At 41.2% G+C, this 15,543-nt stretch overlaps 1 protein-coding gene across 4 annotated transcripts in view; it reads left to right on the forward strand.

Annotated features, from left to right (window-relative positions):
• Rbm33 (RNA binding motif protein 33) overlaps positions 1-15,543 on the forward strand; it is a 102,409-nt gene that overhangs the window by 73,153 nt on the left and 13,713 nt on the right. For all 4 annotated transcript variants that reach the window (XM_006535734.4, XM_006535735.4, XM_006535733.4 and 1 more), the window contains 2 exons: positions 896-1,183; positions 4,014-4,682. In XM_006535734.4, the coding sequence (XP_006535797.1) occupies positions 896-1,183; positions 4,014-4,682 (957 nt within the window). The remainder of the gene's footprint in view (positions 1-895; positions 1,184-4,013; positions 4,683-15,543) is intronic.

Raw genomic sequence — 15,543 nt, forward strand, 5'->3', positions numbered from 1 at the left:
GGGTTTAGCTTTTTATATAGATTATCGGCCCCTGTGGGTCCTGATTCAGAGCTTCCATTCAGTTATAGGAAATTAACTTATATTTGTTGGTGGTGTTACATTTTACATATGGTCTTGTCATCCATTGAAAGGAACTGGGAACTAGTAGGCTGGTATGAGAGTAAGATGTAGCTCCCTTCCATTGTCTTGTCTCACAATATCCTAACACAGTTCCTTTCTATGAGCCTGCGTCTTAGTCCTGTACTTTTATTCTAATAGTTTGAGGAAGTCAGTGAGTTGCTTTGAGCCTGTTTTCCTAATCCTGCCTCTTTATATCGTAATATGACTTGAACAAAACCTTTAAGGGATTTCTAGATAGAGGAGAGGCGTGTGTAGTCCTGTTTCCTTGTTAAGGTGATGCCAGAAGCGCAGTTCCTCTTTGTCTCAGCCATCTCTGATCCTTGACATGTGGGTTCTCTTCTCAGGCATGTCTCTTCTTGTGAAATAACTTTGTGGCACCTTTCTCCTCCAGAAAGCTTTTTATAAGATTAAAACAGAGCGTTGGGTTCTCCTGTTCCATTTTAAACGTAGGTAAAGTAGAAACAATGTGCCATTGATACAGTTGGGTCCTTGAGGCAGGCAGAGTGAGGTGTTATTTATTGCTTGGCCCAGAATGCTGTTAAAAATGTTAGTCCATATAACGAAAAATCACTGGGTTTGACTTTTGTAAGTGGAAGCTGTATCTTTATGGAACTGAGTCCTAAGCATCAGGGCACACAGCAATACACAGCACACAGCATAAAAAGTATTTGCCAAACAGTAAGGGGGTTACCTCTCAGAAAGGAAGGCAGTTATTGATGACAGTGATCACTTGTTGTTTTACTCACTCATAAACTTGTGTTTCTTTTTGTGACAGAATGCAGCATCTCAGAATATAAGCAAACGGCCCATGCAGCAGATGCAACCCACTGCTCCCAGGAACAGTAATCTCCGTGAACTCCCCATAGCACCTTCACATGTTTTGGAGATGAGTGGTAACCGATGCTCCTCTACACCTGTTGCTCAGGTGAAGTCCATTGTCAACACATCCCCACCTTGTAGGGCTGTGGTGTCTTCCAGGAGCTCACAGGGCAATACTGATGCAAAAGCCAAGCCACTTAGTCCTGAAGCTCAACCTAAGGAAGAAGCAAAACCAGAAGCAGAGGTAGGACGCCTTCCCGGGGTGCATTGTCTCTGGAGTAGAGTCCTGAGCACCAGTGTATTCTGCTTAGTGCACTCATGCAAGGATTATATTTGTACAGTTATTGTTGTATTATATAGAATCAATATATATTCAGGTTTAGCAGATGTTTTCTGTAAAAGACCTCCAAGTTCTATAAATGTTCTAGACAATCATAGTTACTTACTTCACCATTGTGGTACAAAGTGCTTTATAATAGTTCTTACAGGAACAGATGCGTTGAATACCAGTAAAACCTTACTCACAAAACCATGTGGTTCTGTGGCTTTACTTATATTTAGTAATTTAGAGTAGGTGTGGGGTAATAAATGTGGATCAGTATTTTATATGATTTTCACTTCTTACAAACCTCAACTTTCTTACCTGTTAAGTGAGGATGAAATAAGGTAGGGTGTACCTGGGAGCTGGGCACAGATAAGTACAGCACATGTTGAGTGGACTGATTATTACGTTGTTCAGTGTAATGATAGCAAGAATTGAGGGAATTCATCCTTCTTAAAAAAACCAGTTAATACTGTTTTAACCTTTTAATTAGGCTTTCATCATTCAGGTTTTTTTTTCTGATAAGTGATTCTGATGGTATTAATTGTATCACATCAAAATTAGGAAGTCAGAATGTTTTGGATGGCATTTAATAGACATATTAAAAGTTTGATATGCGGGTTCCATAATCGGTGCATGAAAGAAGACTAACTCTACTGGACTGAAACGACATGGTTTATAAAGAGCCTTTGTGATCTGGGTCTTGGGTTGCAACCTTGTAATCTCAGCTACTCTGAAGGTAGCCATCTTATCTTCTCTTGAGCTTTTAAGTCGGTGAGACAGACTAAACCTTCAAGTTTAAAATAAAGGCCCAACCTAGTCGGCCATCAGTGGGAGGAGAGGCCCTTGGTCTTGGGAAGATCATATGCCCCAGTACAGGGGAATGCCAGGGCCAGGAAGTGGGAGTGGGTGGGTTGGGGAGCAGGGTGGGGTGAGAGCATAGGGGACTTAATGGGGACTTAACTTAATAGGGGACTCACTTAATCTCAGCTATTCTGAAGGTTAAGTGAGGCAGGAAAATCAGTAGTTCAAGGCCAGTGTGGGCAACTTAGATCCTTCTCAGAATTAAATAATAATAATAATATAATAATGTGATATATATCACTATATATGTGTGTGTGTGTTTTCCCCCTTCCGCAGTGGTAAAGCTTTGGCCAACATTCACAAAACCCTGTGTTCAATCTCAGCAAACCCCTCTCCCCCCAAACCTAAATAAAATGTCCTCCCCTCCCCTTTCTTTTCTTTTCTTTTCTTTTCTTTTCTTTTCTTTTCTTTTCTTTTCTTTCCCCCCATCCCCCAATCTTTTGATAGTGCCTTTGGGTTATATAGCTAGCTTTTTAGTCTGGTTCACATACACATTTCTTTTATAATAACAGTGACTTAATAATAAAAGGAGACCAGGAATTCTGGAAATTTATTACAGGCAGGCAGATAATTTATGAAAGCAAAATAGAAAGTTGACAGATTGCAATGGTATAGGTTGAATGCCTTAATTTGTTTTTGTTTAGTGTGTGTGTGTATGTGTATATGTATACATACATATATACACACACACACATATACATAAATGGAACCAAGCTTATATTTCTCTTCTTTGTAAAGGAATATATTTATTTTGCTTAGCTAAAGGTGACTTACTGACTTGACTTAGATTTATTGAGTTGGTAATGGTACAGTAAAGGATAAATCTAGAGTATTTTTATCTATATCTCTGAACCTACTTTAACCCTTTCTTGACTGCTTGGGAAACAAATGCAGAGGAAATCACTCCTATGTTAGGAAGTGGTGCATTTGGGTCTTAGTACAGTTGTTGCATTGTGGGCTTCCTCATCATGCCTGCTGCAGTAGCAACCCCTCACCTACCTACCTACCTTGTTTGAAGTGTACCTAAGACTTTGACATGCAACAAGAAGTCAACAGCGTGCCCACTCAACTCTACCTCTATGATTGTCTTACGTTTCTAATTCTTGAGACTTATGGAAATAGGTAAGATTTGTAACTAGGTGAATTGTTGATAGATTGAATCTTCAATAAAGAATTTTATGGATAGATTATTTTATAAAACATTTAAGTTTTTAAGCTTTCTTCATTGGATTCTTTACTAAAAAAGAAAATCACTAGACATTTGAAAGGAATTCTCTGTATAGACTTTGAGTGTAGTTTGGGTCTGGGATATTCAGGGCATTCATGTAACATTAATATTCCAATACTGTGATTGGCAGCATTCTGATTCTGAGGAGGGTTCGTGAGTTCAAGGTCAGAAAGATTGACTTGAGCTATTCATTATAACCAATTATTCTGTGACAAATGAGTTTGAGATCAGGCTGAAAATTCCCTACGAAAAATCAATAGTTCTAATCAGGGCCTTTCAGGTCATTTACACCCCACCTTTTGTTGGTTTGTCAGGGAAGAGCCAGATAAAATCCCTGTGACAGCAGGGACTATATGGCTATTGCCATTTCCATTTGAAACATATTTTGATATCTTAAATGAATAGTTTAATTGGTTTCAAACTTGTAAATGAGTAGAAATTTACATTATTTCATTTTTAATATTCTGATAAGATTTTCCAAATTAGGTTTAGCTGTATAATTCCCCCCCCCCCCCCAGAGGAAAGAGTTAAACTTCTTGTTAAGCAGATTTCTGAATGCCTTCTTTCAAATACTGAGTTGCAAGGTTTGGGGGAAAATTCATTTGTTTGAAATGGCCACCCTACCACATAAAGCAAAGTGAACTGTGTTTTCCATTTTAGTTTCCTGATGAAGATGAAGAGACAAGGTTATATCGCTTAAAGATAGAGGAGCAGAAGCGCCTGAGAGAAGAAATCCTGAAGCAGAAGGAACTACGAAGGCAACAGCAGGCTGGTGCCAGAAAGAAGGAGTTACTGGAAAGGCTTGCGCAGCAGCAGCAGCAGCAGCAGCAGCAGCAGCACCAGCCGCAGCAGCAGCAGCAGCAGCCGCAGCAGATCTATGGCTCGCAGACCTCCATGGAACAAGAGGAACTGGCAGCTACACCATCACCTACCAATGGTAACCCATTGTTGCCCTTTCCAGGGGCACAATGCAGGCAGAATGTGAAAACCAGACTTCTTGTTAAAAACCAAGACATCACCACTGCTAGCGTTCAGCCCAAAGCGGTAAACTTTGTCCCACCTGGTGCTAACGTGCAGCATCAAGGGCAACACTTGAGACCATTGAAGCATCTGCGACAGCTGCCACACAAAGTCCTTCAGGTCAAACCTATGGATATGGAGGAGACCCCCCACTCCCCACAGGCCGCCAGAGTGACATCCCTTCAGGGCCGGCCTCAGGACACCAAGCCAGGGGTGAAGAGGACTGTCATGCACAGGGCCAACAGTGGAGGTGGTGGAGATGGGCCACATGTCAGCTCCAAGGTCAGGGTGATTAAGTTGTCTGGAGGGGTAAGTTGACAAATTTTATGAATTTCTCTGTAAATTTGTTTGCTTTAGAGGATATTAGTCTTTATAAGAAGAGTTGAACGTGAACTCTGGTAGAGTCACGTAGATTAACCAAACCTAAGATTTAAGTTCTACTTCTATATGAACCCATATTGTCTCAGCTGCCTTGCGTCTAGTCAAAGGCCATTGAGTCATCCTGCAGCTATACCTTTCTCAGTTTTAGCTTTTTTATATATGTAATATATTAAAATATATATTATATAAATTATATAACATATATTATATAAATATATATTTATATATTTTATATATGTAATATATAAAATATAATATATAAAAACAGTGCTCTCATAATCCAACAATGAAACTATCAAGTTTGTCATAGGTGTGCTTATTCCTTTAATTCCAGCACACAAGAGGCAGAAATAGGCAGATCTCTATGAGGCCATTCTGTTCTACAGAGTGAGTTCAAGGCAGCCATGGCTAGACAAAGAAATCCCATCTCAAAAAAATTGTTACACACAGAGTAGTTGTTTATAGCATTTATGTATGTATGGTCAGAGGGGGTGGACCCGCTTTTGAGCCACATACTTGTCTGTGTAATTGCTGTGCTCTGTAGCAGTGATACCTGTTGTATGCATTTCACCTTGTAAACTAAGTTAGTGATTGGCTAAAGGCACAACATTTGTACAGTAGAAAAAGGAAAAGGGCCTGCAATTCCACCCAGGAAGTGCAGCAGTGCCACTTGGTGTATGAAATGCTATATATGTGGTTTGCTTATCAATTAGCTGAGTATGAGGAGAGAGAAAACAGAATTTCTCCCATGTGATTTAAGTATATGTCTATAGAATAATGTCAAGTAAATTACATATGTAGAATACTCAGTGAGTATCCACAATCCTGTTTTATCTGAATGTTTTCCTCTTGTCACATTTAACATCTGAAGCTGCTATGTTCAGTGGCACAGTAAAGTTTGTATAATGGTTTCCTAGCTTTGGGCATTTATTTATTTATTTAAAAATTTTTATTAGATATTTTCTTCATTTACATTTTGAATGCTATTCCCTTTCCTAGTTTCCTCTCCTAAAGTCCCCCTCACCCACCCCTGCCCTGCTCCCCAACTCACCCACCCCCACTTCCTGGCCCTGGCATTCCCCTGTACTGGGGCATATGATCTTCCCAAGACCAAGGGCCTCTCCTCCCATTGATGGCCGACTAGGTTGGGCCTTTATTTTAAACTTGAAGGTTTAGTCTGTCTCACTGACTTAAAAGCTCAAGAGAAGATGACTACTGGTGGCAATAAGACTTCCTCACTGGTGGGAAGAACTGTGTAGATAGATGCTCTGCCATAGAAGTTAAGTATCTACCCATAGGCAGCAGCATTTTAAACTAGAAAGCATACTTCCTTTAAAAAGAAAAAAACTGTATATACTTAAAATTATTTCTTTGCTCCAATGTAAAAACAAAGCTAAGTCATTTAATATGAAATTTATTTGTGATTTTGCTTCATTACTGCGTACTTTTATGGCAAATAGGAAAAACAGTCTTTTGAATTTCCACTTAAGTGGCCACCAGTCACTTTGGAACGGTTCTATCTAACCTTTCTTTTTTTGACTCTTAAGTACTGATGTGCATTTTTAGCAGCTCTTCTACTTCTGTGTTGGCAACTTTGATCAACCTGATGAGTCTCTGGTGGTGTTCGCTCTTTATCTTGAGTAAATAGTATTTCCCAAATACTACCTCCTCTAAGTGGATAGGAACTGTTAGTAAGAGAACATATAATTGTGGGTTAGTTGCAAAATGTGCCTAATTAGGACAATTCAGAAAGTAAGTAGCTGTGTGTTCCAGTGTCTGGTGCTATCACATATTTGACTTTTATCATTTCCTTTAGTTGCTACTAGGTATCAACCATAGTTGTCCTCTTCCTGGCACTGGCATCACCCTAGGGCTCAGCTCTGTGCTCTGCCTCTAAGAATCTAGCTATGAGTCTGTACTGAGTCAGGCATCACAGTCGGGCAACCTGAGAATGAGAGGAGGAGAAGCTTGTAAGTGACATCTGTGTGAAAGGTTTTAGTTTTCCAGTTCACTGTTTGAATTATGGCATTTTCTTGTTGGCTGAATTCTATTTTGCTAGAAGCTCTTGACTAATAGTAGGGTAAAAGTACAATATATAGCTTATAAAGTTTCTTAAAGAAAACTTAATGTGTTTTCTTTTTGATTCTTATTTTTTAGGAGGTGGGGTGGTTTCTTACTGTTTCCTAGAGTGGTCTCAAACTTGTTACCCTCCTCCCTCAGCCTCTTGCATTCTTGGATTGCAGGCATGCACCACACACACACACACACACACACACACACACACACACACACACACACCTCTTGGATTGCAGGCATGCACCACACACATCACACACACACACATACACGCACACGTGCGCATATACTTGACCACATATGTCTGTCTGTCTGTATAATCTGTTTTCCAATGGTCTTATGTGACCTTATGAAAGGGTTGCTAGACATGCCCCCAGGGATCATAACACACAGGTTAAAACTGCTGCTTCAGTTGTAGAGAGGGGTGTGTTTGTGTGTTCCTAAATAAATAAATGCAATCTGTTTGTCCTGTATAATGTTACTTGTATTTTTCAGGGCTGACCATTGGAGAACGTTTTATTATAAGGCAGAAGTTAGCTCATGCTTCCTAAGAGAGCTGCCTCCTTTATGGCTATCTAACAGAAAATCTATGTAACTAAATTGAAAGCGCTCAATAGTTCCTTTTGGCAGTCATTCTCTAGCCAGGCTTTTTGACCAGTACTACTTAAGAACATGAGTCTCTGTGCTTAGCTCTAGCCAGCTGTTGTTATACCTCATACCAGTTGTGAATGACTCAACTTCTTTGGGCTTGTGTGTGTGACTTATAACCTGTGAGCCTGGTGTGACTCGCAGTGGGTGTTTCTTGTCTTTCATAGCTAATTTAAAAATTAAATCATTCATCTTTGCATATTTCATTTTGATTTTTGAGATAGGGTTTCATGTAGTTCTGAATTTGCTATGTAGTTTGAATTCCTGATGTTTTTGCCTACATTACCAGATACAAGAATTAAAGTGGGTTGCCACTATACCCGACTTTCTTGAATTTTTTTTAAATCGTGAAAGATGGAGAGTCTGAGTTTAAGACAGTAGATTTTAGTCATTTCTTTAATTATGTTACCTTTAAAGATGTTTTCATTCATTTGTCTTCTAGTTGTTGTACATTAGTTCTTTTTATTGGAATTATTTAGGTCCTCTTTATTAAAACAATTTCATCGTGATAATAGGAAACAATCCTAAAGATTTTCACAAGAATGATTTCTTGGGGGCTGGAGAGATGGCTCAGTGGTTAAGAGTACTGGCTTGTCTTCTAGAGGTCTTGAGTTCAATTCCCAGCAACCACAAGGTAGCTCACAACTGTCTATACTAGGATCTGATGCCCTCTTCTGGCATGAAAGTGTCTGTACGGATAGAGCACTCATTTACATAAAATAAATAATTTTTTTCTCTTAAGAATAACTTCTTGATATTCTGTGTACTTGTGATGGCTGGATCACTGTTCAGTTATGCCTGGAGGAAGATGCTGTGTTTCATATAGAGCTTGTTGTTGGCACCATATCTGGCATTGACTGCTCTGAAACTCATTTTTTATAGCACATAGAACTTGAAGCTCTCCTTCTCCAGGGTCACAAGCTAGCCTTCTGTGTGATCATCTGACACATAAAAGCTTCCCTGCTTTTGCTATAGAAAAACCCATGCTTGGGTAGTTGTCTATCTTGGCTGCTTCTGGGATTCTGTGCTGCTGCTGTTTCTTCTTTCTCTTCATCATCACCATCTTCATCATCATCTCAATTTTCTGCCTATAAATGCTAGGTCTGGTGGCTGGGAGGAGTTCTAGAAGAAAATCGGTGGCAGATTAAAGTGTTCCTGAGGATTTAAAGAGGTCTGTGCTTCCTGCTGGCATTTGCAATGGCTACTGTTTGTCTAGGGTTGAGCATGTGCCACTCACATTTTCATTTCACTGTGGAGCAAACTGAGTCTCCACATAACGAAGCAGTAGGTCCAGACATCTGGTTGGGTTCAATTCTGAGTCTTGGCCCTATTTAATAATAAAAGCAAAGGTAGGAAACATCAAAAGTTTATTTCCTGTGACTGCTGGGACCATCAGTCCTTCTCTGATTAACCTTAGAAACAAGCAGTTAAAACAAAGCCTTCAGCCTCTTCTGGCTCCTGAGAGGTGAAACCCAGCTCACCTCTGAGTGACCTTGGTTACTTGATTTACATCTTTGCTTATCAGTAAAACAAAGGCCTAGTTCCTTTCCGGGAACTATCCTTTGGTTGAAGGGAGAAAGTGGAAAGTAGGCAGATACTTTATCCTGATCCCGGTTATGAAAGATTTAGAAATTTGGCAGCAAACTAAGTAAACAGTTGTCTTCTTTGAGCACATGGAGAAGTGGGAGAGACTCAGGACCCCCACCCAGCAGGAAAGCTGGCTGGTCCGCAGTGGGCTTCTTTGTATTTGTTTTTAAAGGCTGTCCTACTATCCCGTGGAAGACCTCAGTTGATCTATGGGAGCTTGCTTTGGAAAATGGGGTGAATTTGTCCCTCTTCTTCCCTGTCTTAGAGAGGCAGTGAGGGTATCTCCGTCCTTCTCACCAGGCTTCCTTTAGAGACAGTGTGTGGGTCCCTCTTTCTGTGGGTCACAGGCTAAATTTCGTTTTGTTACATCTTGGATGAAAGAGAAAATTTGAGGCCTTGTCCCTTTCCCACATCCACCAGGGGTTTCTATCTTGTACTGCATTTGCTCCTCCACCCCCACCCTCTGTCTCTCTGTATTTCAATGTCCATTTATGACTAAGTAATTTCTCTTCCTCCGGTGGTTTATGAGAAGATTGGAGGTACAGAGTGCTGCCTTAGGCCAGAGGCACTAGAGACTGTAGCTACACACTGTATAGTGCACCAGCCTAGCCTGGGGTCTCACCCAGAGCCATATGTTTGATTTCTGGTCTCCTTTTAGTCTGGAGCAGTCTCTTGGTTTTTATGTTGCTTGCCTTTGACCTTTTAAAAGACTACAGTCTGTGATTTTTGTGGCCTTTGCTGTAATTTACATCTTATCTATTGCTTCTTCTGATATGTTTGAGGTTGTTTGTGTTTGGCAGGCTCGACATAGAAGGGAATGTGTCCTTGGTGTGGCTGTGCAGACTTGCCCTATATTGCTGAGATTAGCTTTAATGACTTAGGTGAGGCAGTGTTTGCCAAGTCTTTTCTACAGCTGGCCTTACCCACTGTAAGTTGTAGTTGGGAAGGAGCTCTGAGTGCCCCACTTACTACACTATCTTCTTACCATCCAGCACTGATGTGTCCAGTTCTAGTGTGCCTTGTGTATCTGCTCTTACTTGTTCATTTTCTTAACTTTAGTCAGCTTTGTGAGGTTTGGGTTTTTCAGTGAACTGTCACGGCCATTATTTACGTTGATGCTAGATCTCATCATGATTCGCTAGAGGGGCTCTCTTCTTATTGGCTTCTGTGTCCATAGAGAACTCTCCATTGTTCTTTGAATGTATGCTTATTTCCCTATACTCAAACTCTTGTTTGATGTGTCTCAGCCTTTTTCTGTGTGGCTCTGGGGTGGGTCTTTTCTTTAGAAGTCTTTAGTTCCTTGGAACACAGATAACAGGGGCTGCTGTGTTCATCAGCTTCTCATTACTGTGAAAAGGTGAGTAATTGGTTTTAAAGAAGAAAAAAGGTTTACCTTGTCTCACCAAGTCAGGTTTTGAGCCACAGTTTCTAAGCCTCACCTCTTCAGCGTTATACAGAGAAGGCCTTCTTTTCTCCTAGCAGCTGGGCAGAGGAAGAGAAAGGAGCTGAGGTCATCTCAAAAATCTCTCCAGTCATTAGCTTTCCCTGAGATGACACGAAAAAATATTTGCCCATGGATTACAGTGACAGACAAAATACAATTCTACCCAAATCCACCTTGGTAAGCCAATGAGTTTACAGAGCATAGAGGAAGGGTAACTTACAAGGATGTAAGTGACCTCCAAGTTGTATCACTACCATGTCCCACTCCATTGTAGACAACGACCTCATAAAAGATGCATCATGGAGTTCTACTTTTCAGTGAAGCTCCCATGTCTTATATATGCTAGCATTTCCTAAGATCATTTATAGCTGCAGGAGGGCAGGAAAGAGCCATGGCAGAATCCTAGGTGAGACTCTGGGACCATCTCTTCCATTACAATTACAATGACCCATTGTAACCATTATTTTGCCCTGGCTGCTGAGCCATAGTATTCTCTATCCCAAGATGGCCTCATGTTATGCTTAGGAAGAAAAGTGCCATATAACTGGGGCACTTTCTGATGCCCTATTCAGTCTTCCAGGAACACCACAGGTTGGAGATCAACCACATCTTTAACCATGGCCTTTGGAGGATATGTAAGATCATGGCTATCAGTGGTCAGGACACCATTGTCCTTAATGCAGGTCTGTGCTTTGTTCTGGGAGTTGCAAAGATCATCAAGTTGCAATCATCAAGGTACTGCTGAGCCGGCTGGGTTTTACTGAGATTTCCTATATCTTGAAAGATTATTGGCAGACAATATATACATATGTATATCTTTTTTTTTCTTTTACTACATTCTATTAGAGTTATATGGTAGTCAAAGAGAAATCGAATATATTTGAATCTTTGAAGTGAGTCTCTTTTGTACCTCAGGGGCTAGCCAAGATCTGCTTCTGTGATACTACTAGCCAGGACATAGGACACTTAATGGGAGGAGAGGCTATCTGGGGACTTGCCCTTCAGGGTAAGATCTTTGGATTCTAGTGTTTATGCATTTTGGTGAGGCTTCTGGCTGCCCCAGTTACTCAGGGAGGAAGGACATGCTAACAGCAGTGAGATCTAATAAGAGCCTGCAGAGAAGCCATGGTCTCAGTTGTCACAGCAGATATGACATGAACTGAGGCACTAGGCATTTGTGGTGATTGAGCTGCATACAAAAGCAGGCCTGCCTTTGTGGATGGAGCTCTGTAGTAAACTGAGCACTCCGTGGATTTTGAGTGTATAATAGGTACAAGCAGAAGTAAAGTGGGATGGGCAACATAGCAAGGAGACCTGGAGAAATGAATGGCTTCTGAGTGGAGTAAAGGAGTGGGTCTTTCTGGTATGTGTGTAGGGAGTGGGGTGTGTAACTGTAGCAGTTCCTAACTGAAGGAAGGGCATTGGGTTGAGTACAGAGAGTAGGAGAGTCTGGAAATGGGCCTTGCATAGGTTCTTTAGGTCTTAATTCTTAGAACAGTGGGAGCCACTTGAAAGTTCTGATGAGTTGATGGTCTCACTTTGTTTTGCTGGCTTAAGGGAGGGAAAAAAACCTAGGAAAAAAAGAAAATTGGCAGTTTTGTTTGTTTTCCAGATTTGGGGTTGGATTCTATTTTAAGCATAATATAAAGAGGACATAAGGCATAACTAATCACCTTAGTGTTGAGGTTGTGATGAATAGAAGCATAACATTTTAACCCTCCGTTACTTTGGGAAGTACCAGCCTGATAGAGAGTTGCACACCCGTCTTTAGTCCCAGGCTGATGTAGAAAGTTCCACATCCCCTTCTTGTTCTCTGGAGGTGCCTGCCCATTCTTGAGCCTCTATTTTTTATTGCTCAGGACTGCTGCTGTTCTGGGATCCCTGCTGGTGCTTCTGCACATACTTTGTCCTGCCTGCTGACTAGAGCTTCTCATGCTTTAGAGCTTCTGGTCCCTGCTCTTGGAGGAGCTTTCTGCCTTCTCCCCATGTTTGTCACTAGACCTTAGGACAGTGTCAAGGGCATTAGAAATACTTGAAGCTGAAGGTGTCTGCATAGCTGGATTTCTGGTATCAAAGAGGTGGAGAGGACATGGAATCTCTGCAAAACATCTGAGAGTGAACAGGATAGTTGTCCCCTAGCCTTGTGAGTGATATTAGGAAGTGAGCAATACAGGAGCAGGGCCTGGAATAACATTGGTCTTTACTGTTTATCTTTGCAACCACCTTCTGCTTTTCCCTTCAAACTCCTTTTCATTTGGTTTGCTGAACAGGATTGTTTTGTGAGATCTGTTTGCTGTATTTGAACTTTAAAACTGCTCACATTTATTTTGGTGAGAGGGTGTGCCACTGTTTATGTGTGGAGATCAGAAGACTTACGGAAGTTGTCTCTCCATCATGTGGGTCTCAGGGGTTAGAGCTTAGTCATCAGGCTTGCCATCAAACACCCCTACCCACCCACTGAACCATCTTGTCTGCCTGCTGTTTTGAACTTTGAAGTGGTAGATCTGTCACATTTGCTAGTTTGAAACTGTTACTTAGAGGACATAGCTCTGCCCTACTTGGTTGGTTCTGGCAGAAGCTAGCTTTGTAGGGCAGTCTGGCAGCACCTGGGCACAGCCTAGGTAGCTCAGATGGAAGTAGAACTGACTGTAACTGTGGTCTTTGGTATATAGGACAAGACCATGAATAGAGTTCTGAGGAGACTGTTGGTGACATGGGTGGGGCAGTAGGTAACAGATTTGCACTGGGCAGACCTGCAGGAACAAAATTGCCCCTGAAACCTGAGCTCTTGAGTTTGAAGACCCAGTTCACAGCCCCACTGCTTAGGAAGCCTTCATATTGGAAAGGACCCAGAATCTCACTTCCAATACATTTTCCTTTTCACCTGGTAGATTTGTGCCATCTGCCCTGGACAGCGTTGTTTCTCCTCAGAGGCTTTTAGGGTTTTGGTGGTTTTCTTGTTTTTTTACTTTTTGTTTGCTTGGTTTTTAATTTAAAGACTAGCTAATTCTTCTCTCATACCTAACTAATCTCAGAGTGGAGGATTATTACAAGGTGAATAACCTGAATGACTGACACGCTCTCGTATAGTAAAACGTGTGCTAAGTGAATCCCCATGAAGGAAAGTCCAGTAGTTAGGTCTGGCTGCTCAAGTAGCTTTTGTCTTCTGGATTTGCTTTGTAGTTGTTTTCTGGACCATTATCTGAAATAATGTCCAGATTTCTGTCCCCAGTGTGCTTGCTGGCATGTAAGCATGCCTGATGAATGTAAGGTACTCTCACATCTCATAGCAGCACCCTAGGCAAGGAGGTTAGGGCTGGCCTGTTTCTGTCCTGTCTCTCATGTAGTCCAGCAGTCTACAGAGAGAAAATAGAGTTCTACACATATGTGTACTTAGAAACTTTACATAGCTTGCATATCTTTTATTGTGCTGATCCCAAAGGAGCCTCCTAGAGATTGCTGGGATAGGCCTGTATTGTTGTCCTTAATAGAAACCTGTGCAGCAAGGGTTGTGGCTGTACCATCATCTACACTGCTGGTGACAGTGAAGTGTGGACTTATCAGAAGGAGAATTCATAAAGAGGCTGCCCTGGGACACCATGCCACTGTCCTTCTGTGTGTCCTGACAATGTTATCAGTCCTTTCAGTGCTGAGTATCAAATGTCTGTCATGAGTACAGAAATTAATTTAATGTCACCTGAAGACATGCAATTAATCTTTTAGAGGTTTTCATAATACCTTTACAGAAAGAGTTGCCAGTTTGGCGGATTTGGATTTTGGGGTTTAGAAGAAGATAAGGAAAATTAATTTTTCATCAGGGTTAATACAAGCTAGCAGGGCCACAAAGGCTGAGGAAAATGATTGGGGAATTTGTCAAGTGTTGTCACTCCAGAATAATGCTGCTTAACGCCTGATAGGTATAATCAAGGGCTGAGGTTCTATGGAGAGGGATTAATCAATTTGCCTGCTAGTGAATGCAACTCAGCGATACCACTTCTTCATGGGCTTTAAAGAATGAAAATAAGATTTGATCTGTCAAATTGCAAGAAGCCCTGACAGTGTCAATGGGCATTTTTATCTGTACATTTAAACCATTTGTTATAAATAAATTTGTCCTGCTAATGTTGATGGCCACAAACCTCATTTTTTGTAAAATTAAGCTGATAAAAAATATTCCCTGATCTTACTTAATTCAGATAGGAATTTTAAAACCAAACATTAGTCTTAAGGGACATTTTTATTTTATTCATTAAAAGACAGTCATTTTAGAGCAGTTCAACAGCATGTCTCTACCTGGTGGTCATGATGGCTGTAACTTCTTCCCCCTCATGGCTCTGGATAAACCACTGTCTATGCCAGAAGTTAGAGCGCGCACCATGCTGCCTGGGGAGACTGGTCTTCCTGCAGATGTGCTTTTGTATGGGGACACCATCTGGCACCTACTCAGGGACACTGGTTTGCTTACATCTCAGCTACAGATTTCTAAGATGCTTAATTTGAAACAACAGTATTTTAATACTTTTGCGACATAGAGACTAGAGGTATAGGGTATAAGCAAGATATAGGGTAGATTTAGTTTGTCTTGACTCTCATTCAGGTTTGTTTATGTGCATGACTATAGATATAAGAATGTGTTCCTGGCAATGGCCCATTATCCAATCTGTTGACCATTTTCTACTAGTGTTAATCCAGAGTCTACTAGTAATTAAACTTGGCCTGAAATTAGCTTTTTGTGTGCAAAAGTCCAGAATTGACCTCCACCCAGTATAAGCTTGTGGAAAGGCAGATGCCTCATGGGAGCATGGTTCTCAGAAAGTCAGGCTGTTGCCCCCTGCCTGTCAAGAACTTTTAGAAGTTTTTGTCCTTGGGGAACAGGAGATGCATCCAGGTAGGCAAGGCCTGTTCTAAGTGCCTACATTTTTCAAAATATAGGTGATTCAAAACTAAAAAGTGAAGCCAGGTGGTGGTGGCATGCGCCTTTGAACCCATTATTTGGGAGGCAGAGGCAGGCAGATCTGTGAGTTTGAGGCCACC

This window comes from Mus musculus, chromosome 5 (genome assembly GCF_000001635.26).
Source record: "Mus musculus strain C57BL/6J chromosome 5, GRCm38.p6 C57BL/6J".
Lineage (NCBI taxonomy): Eukaryota > Metazoa > Chordata > Mammalia > Rodentia > Muridae > Mus > Mus musculus.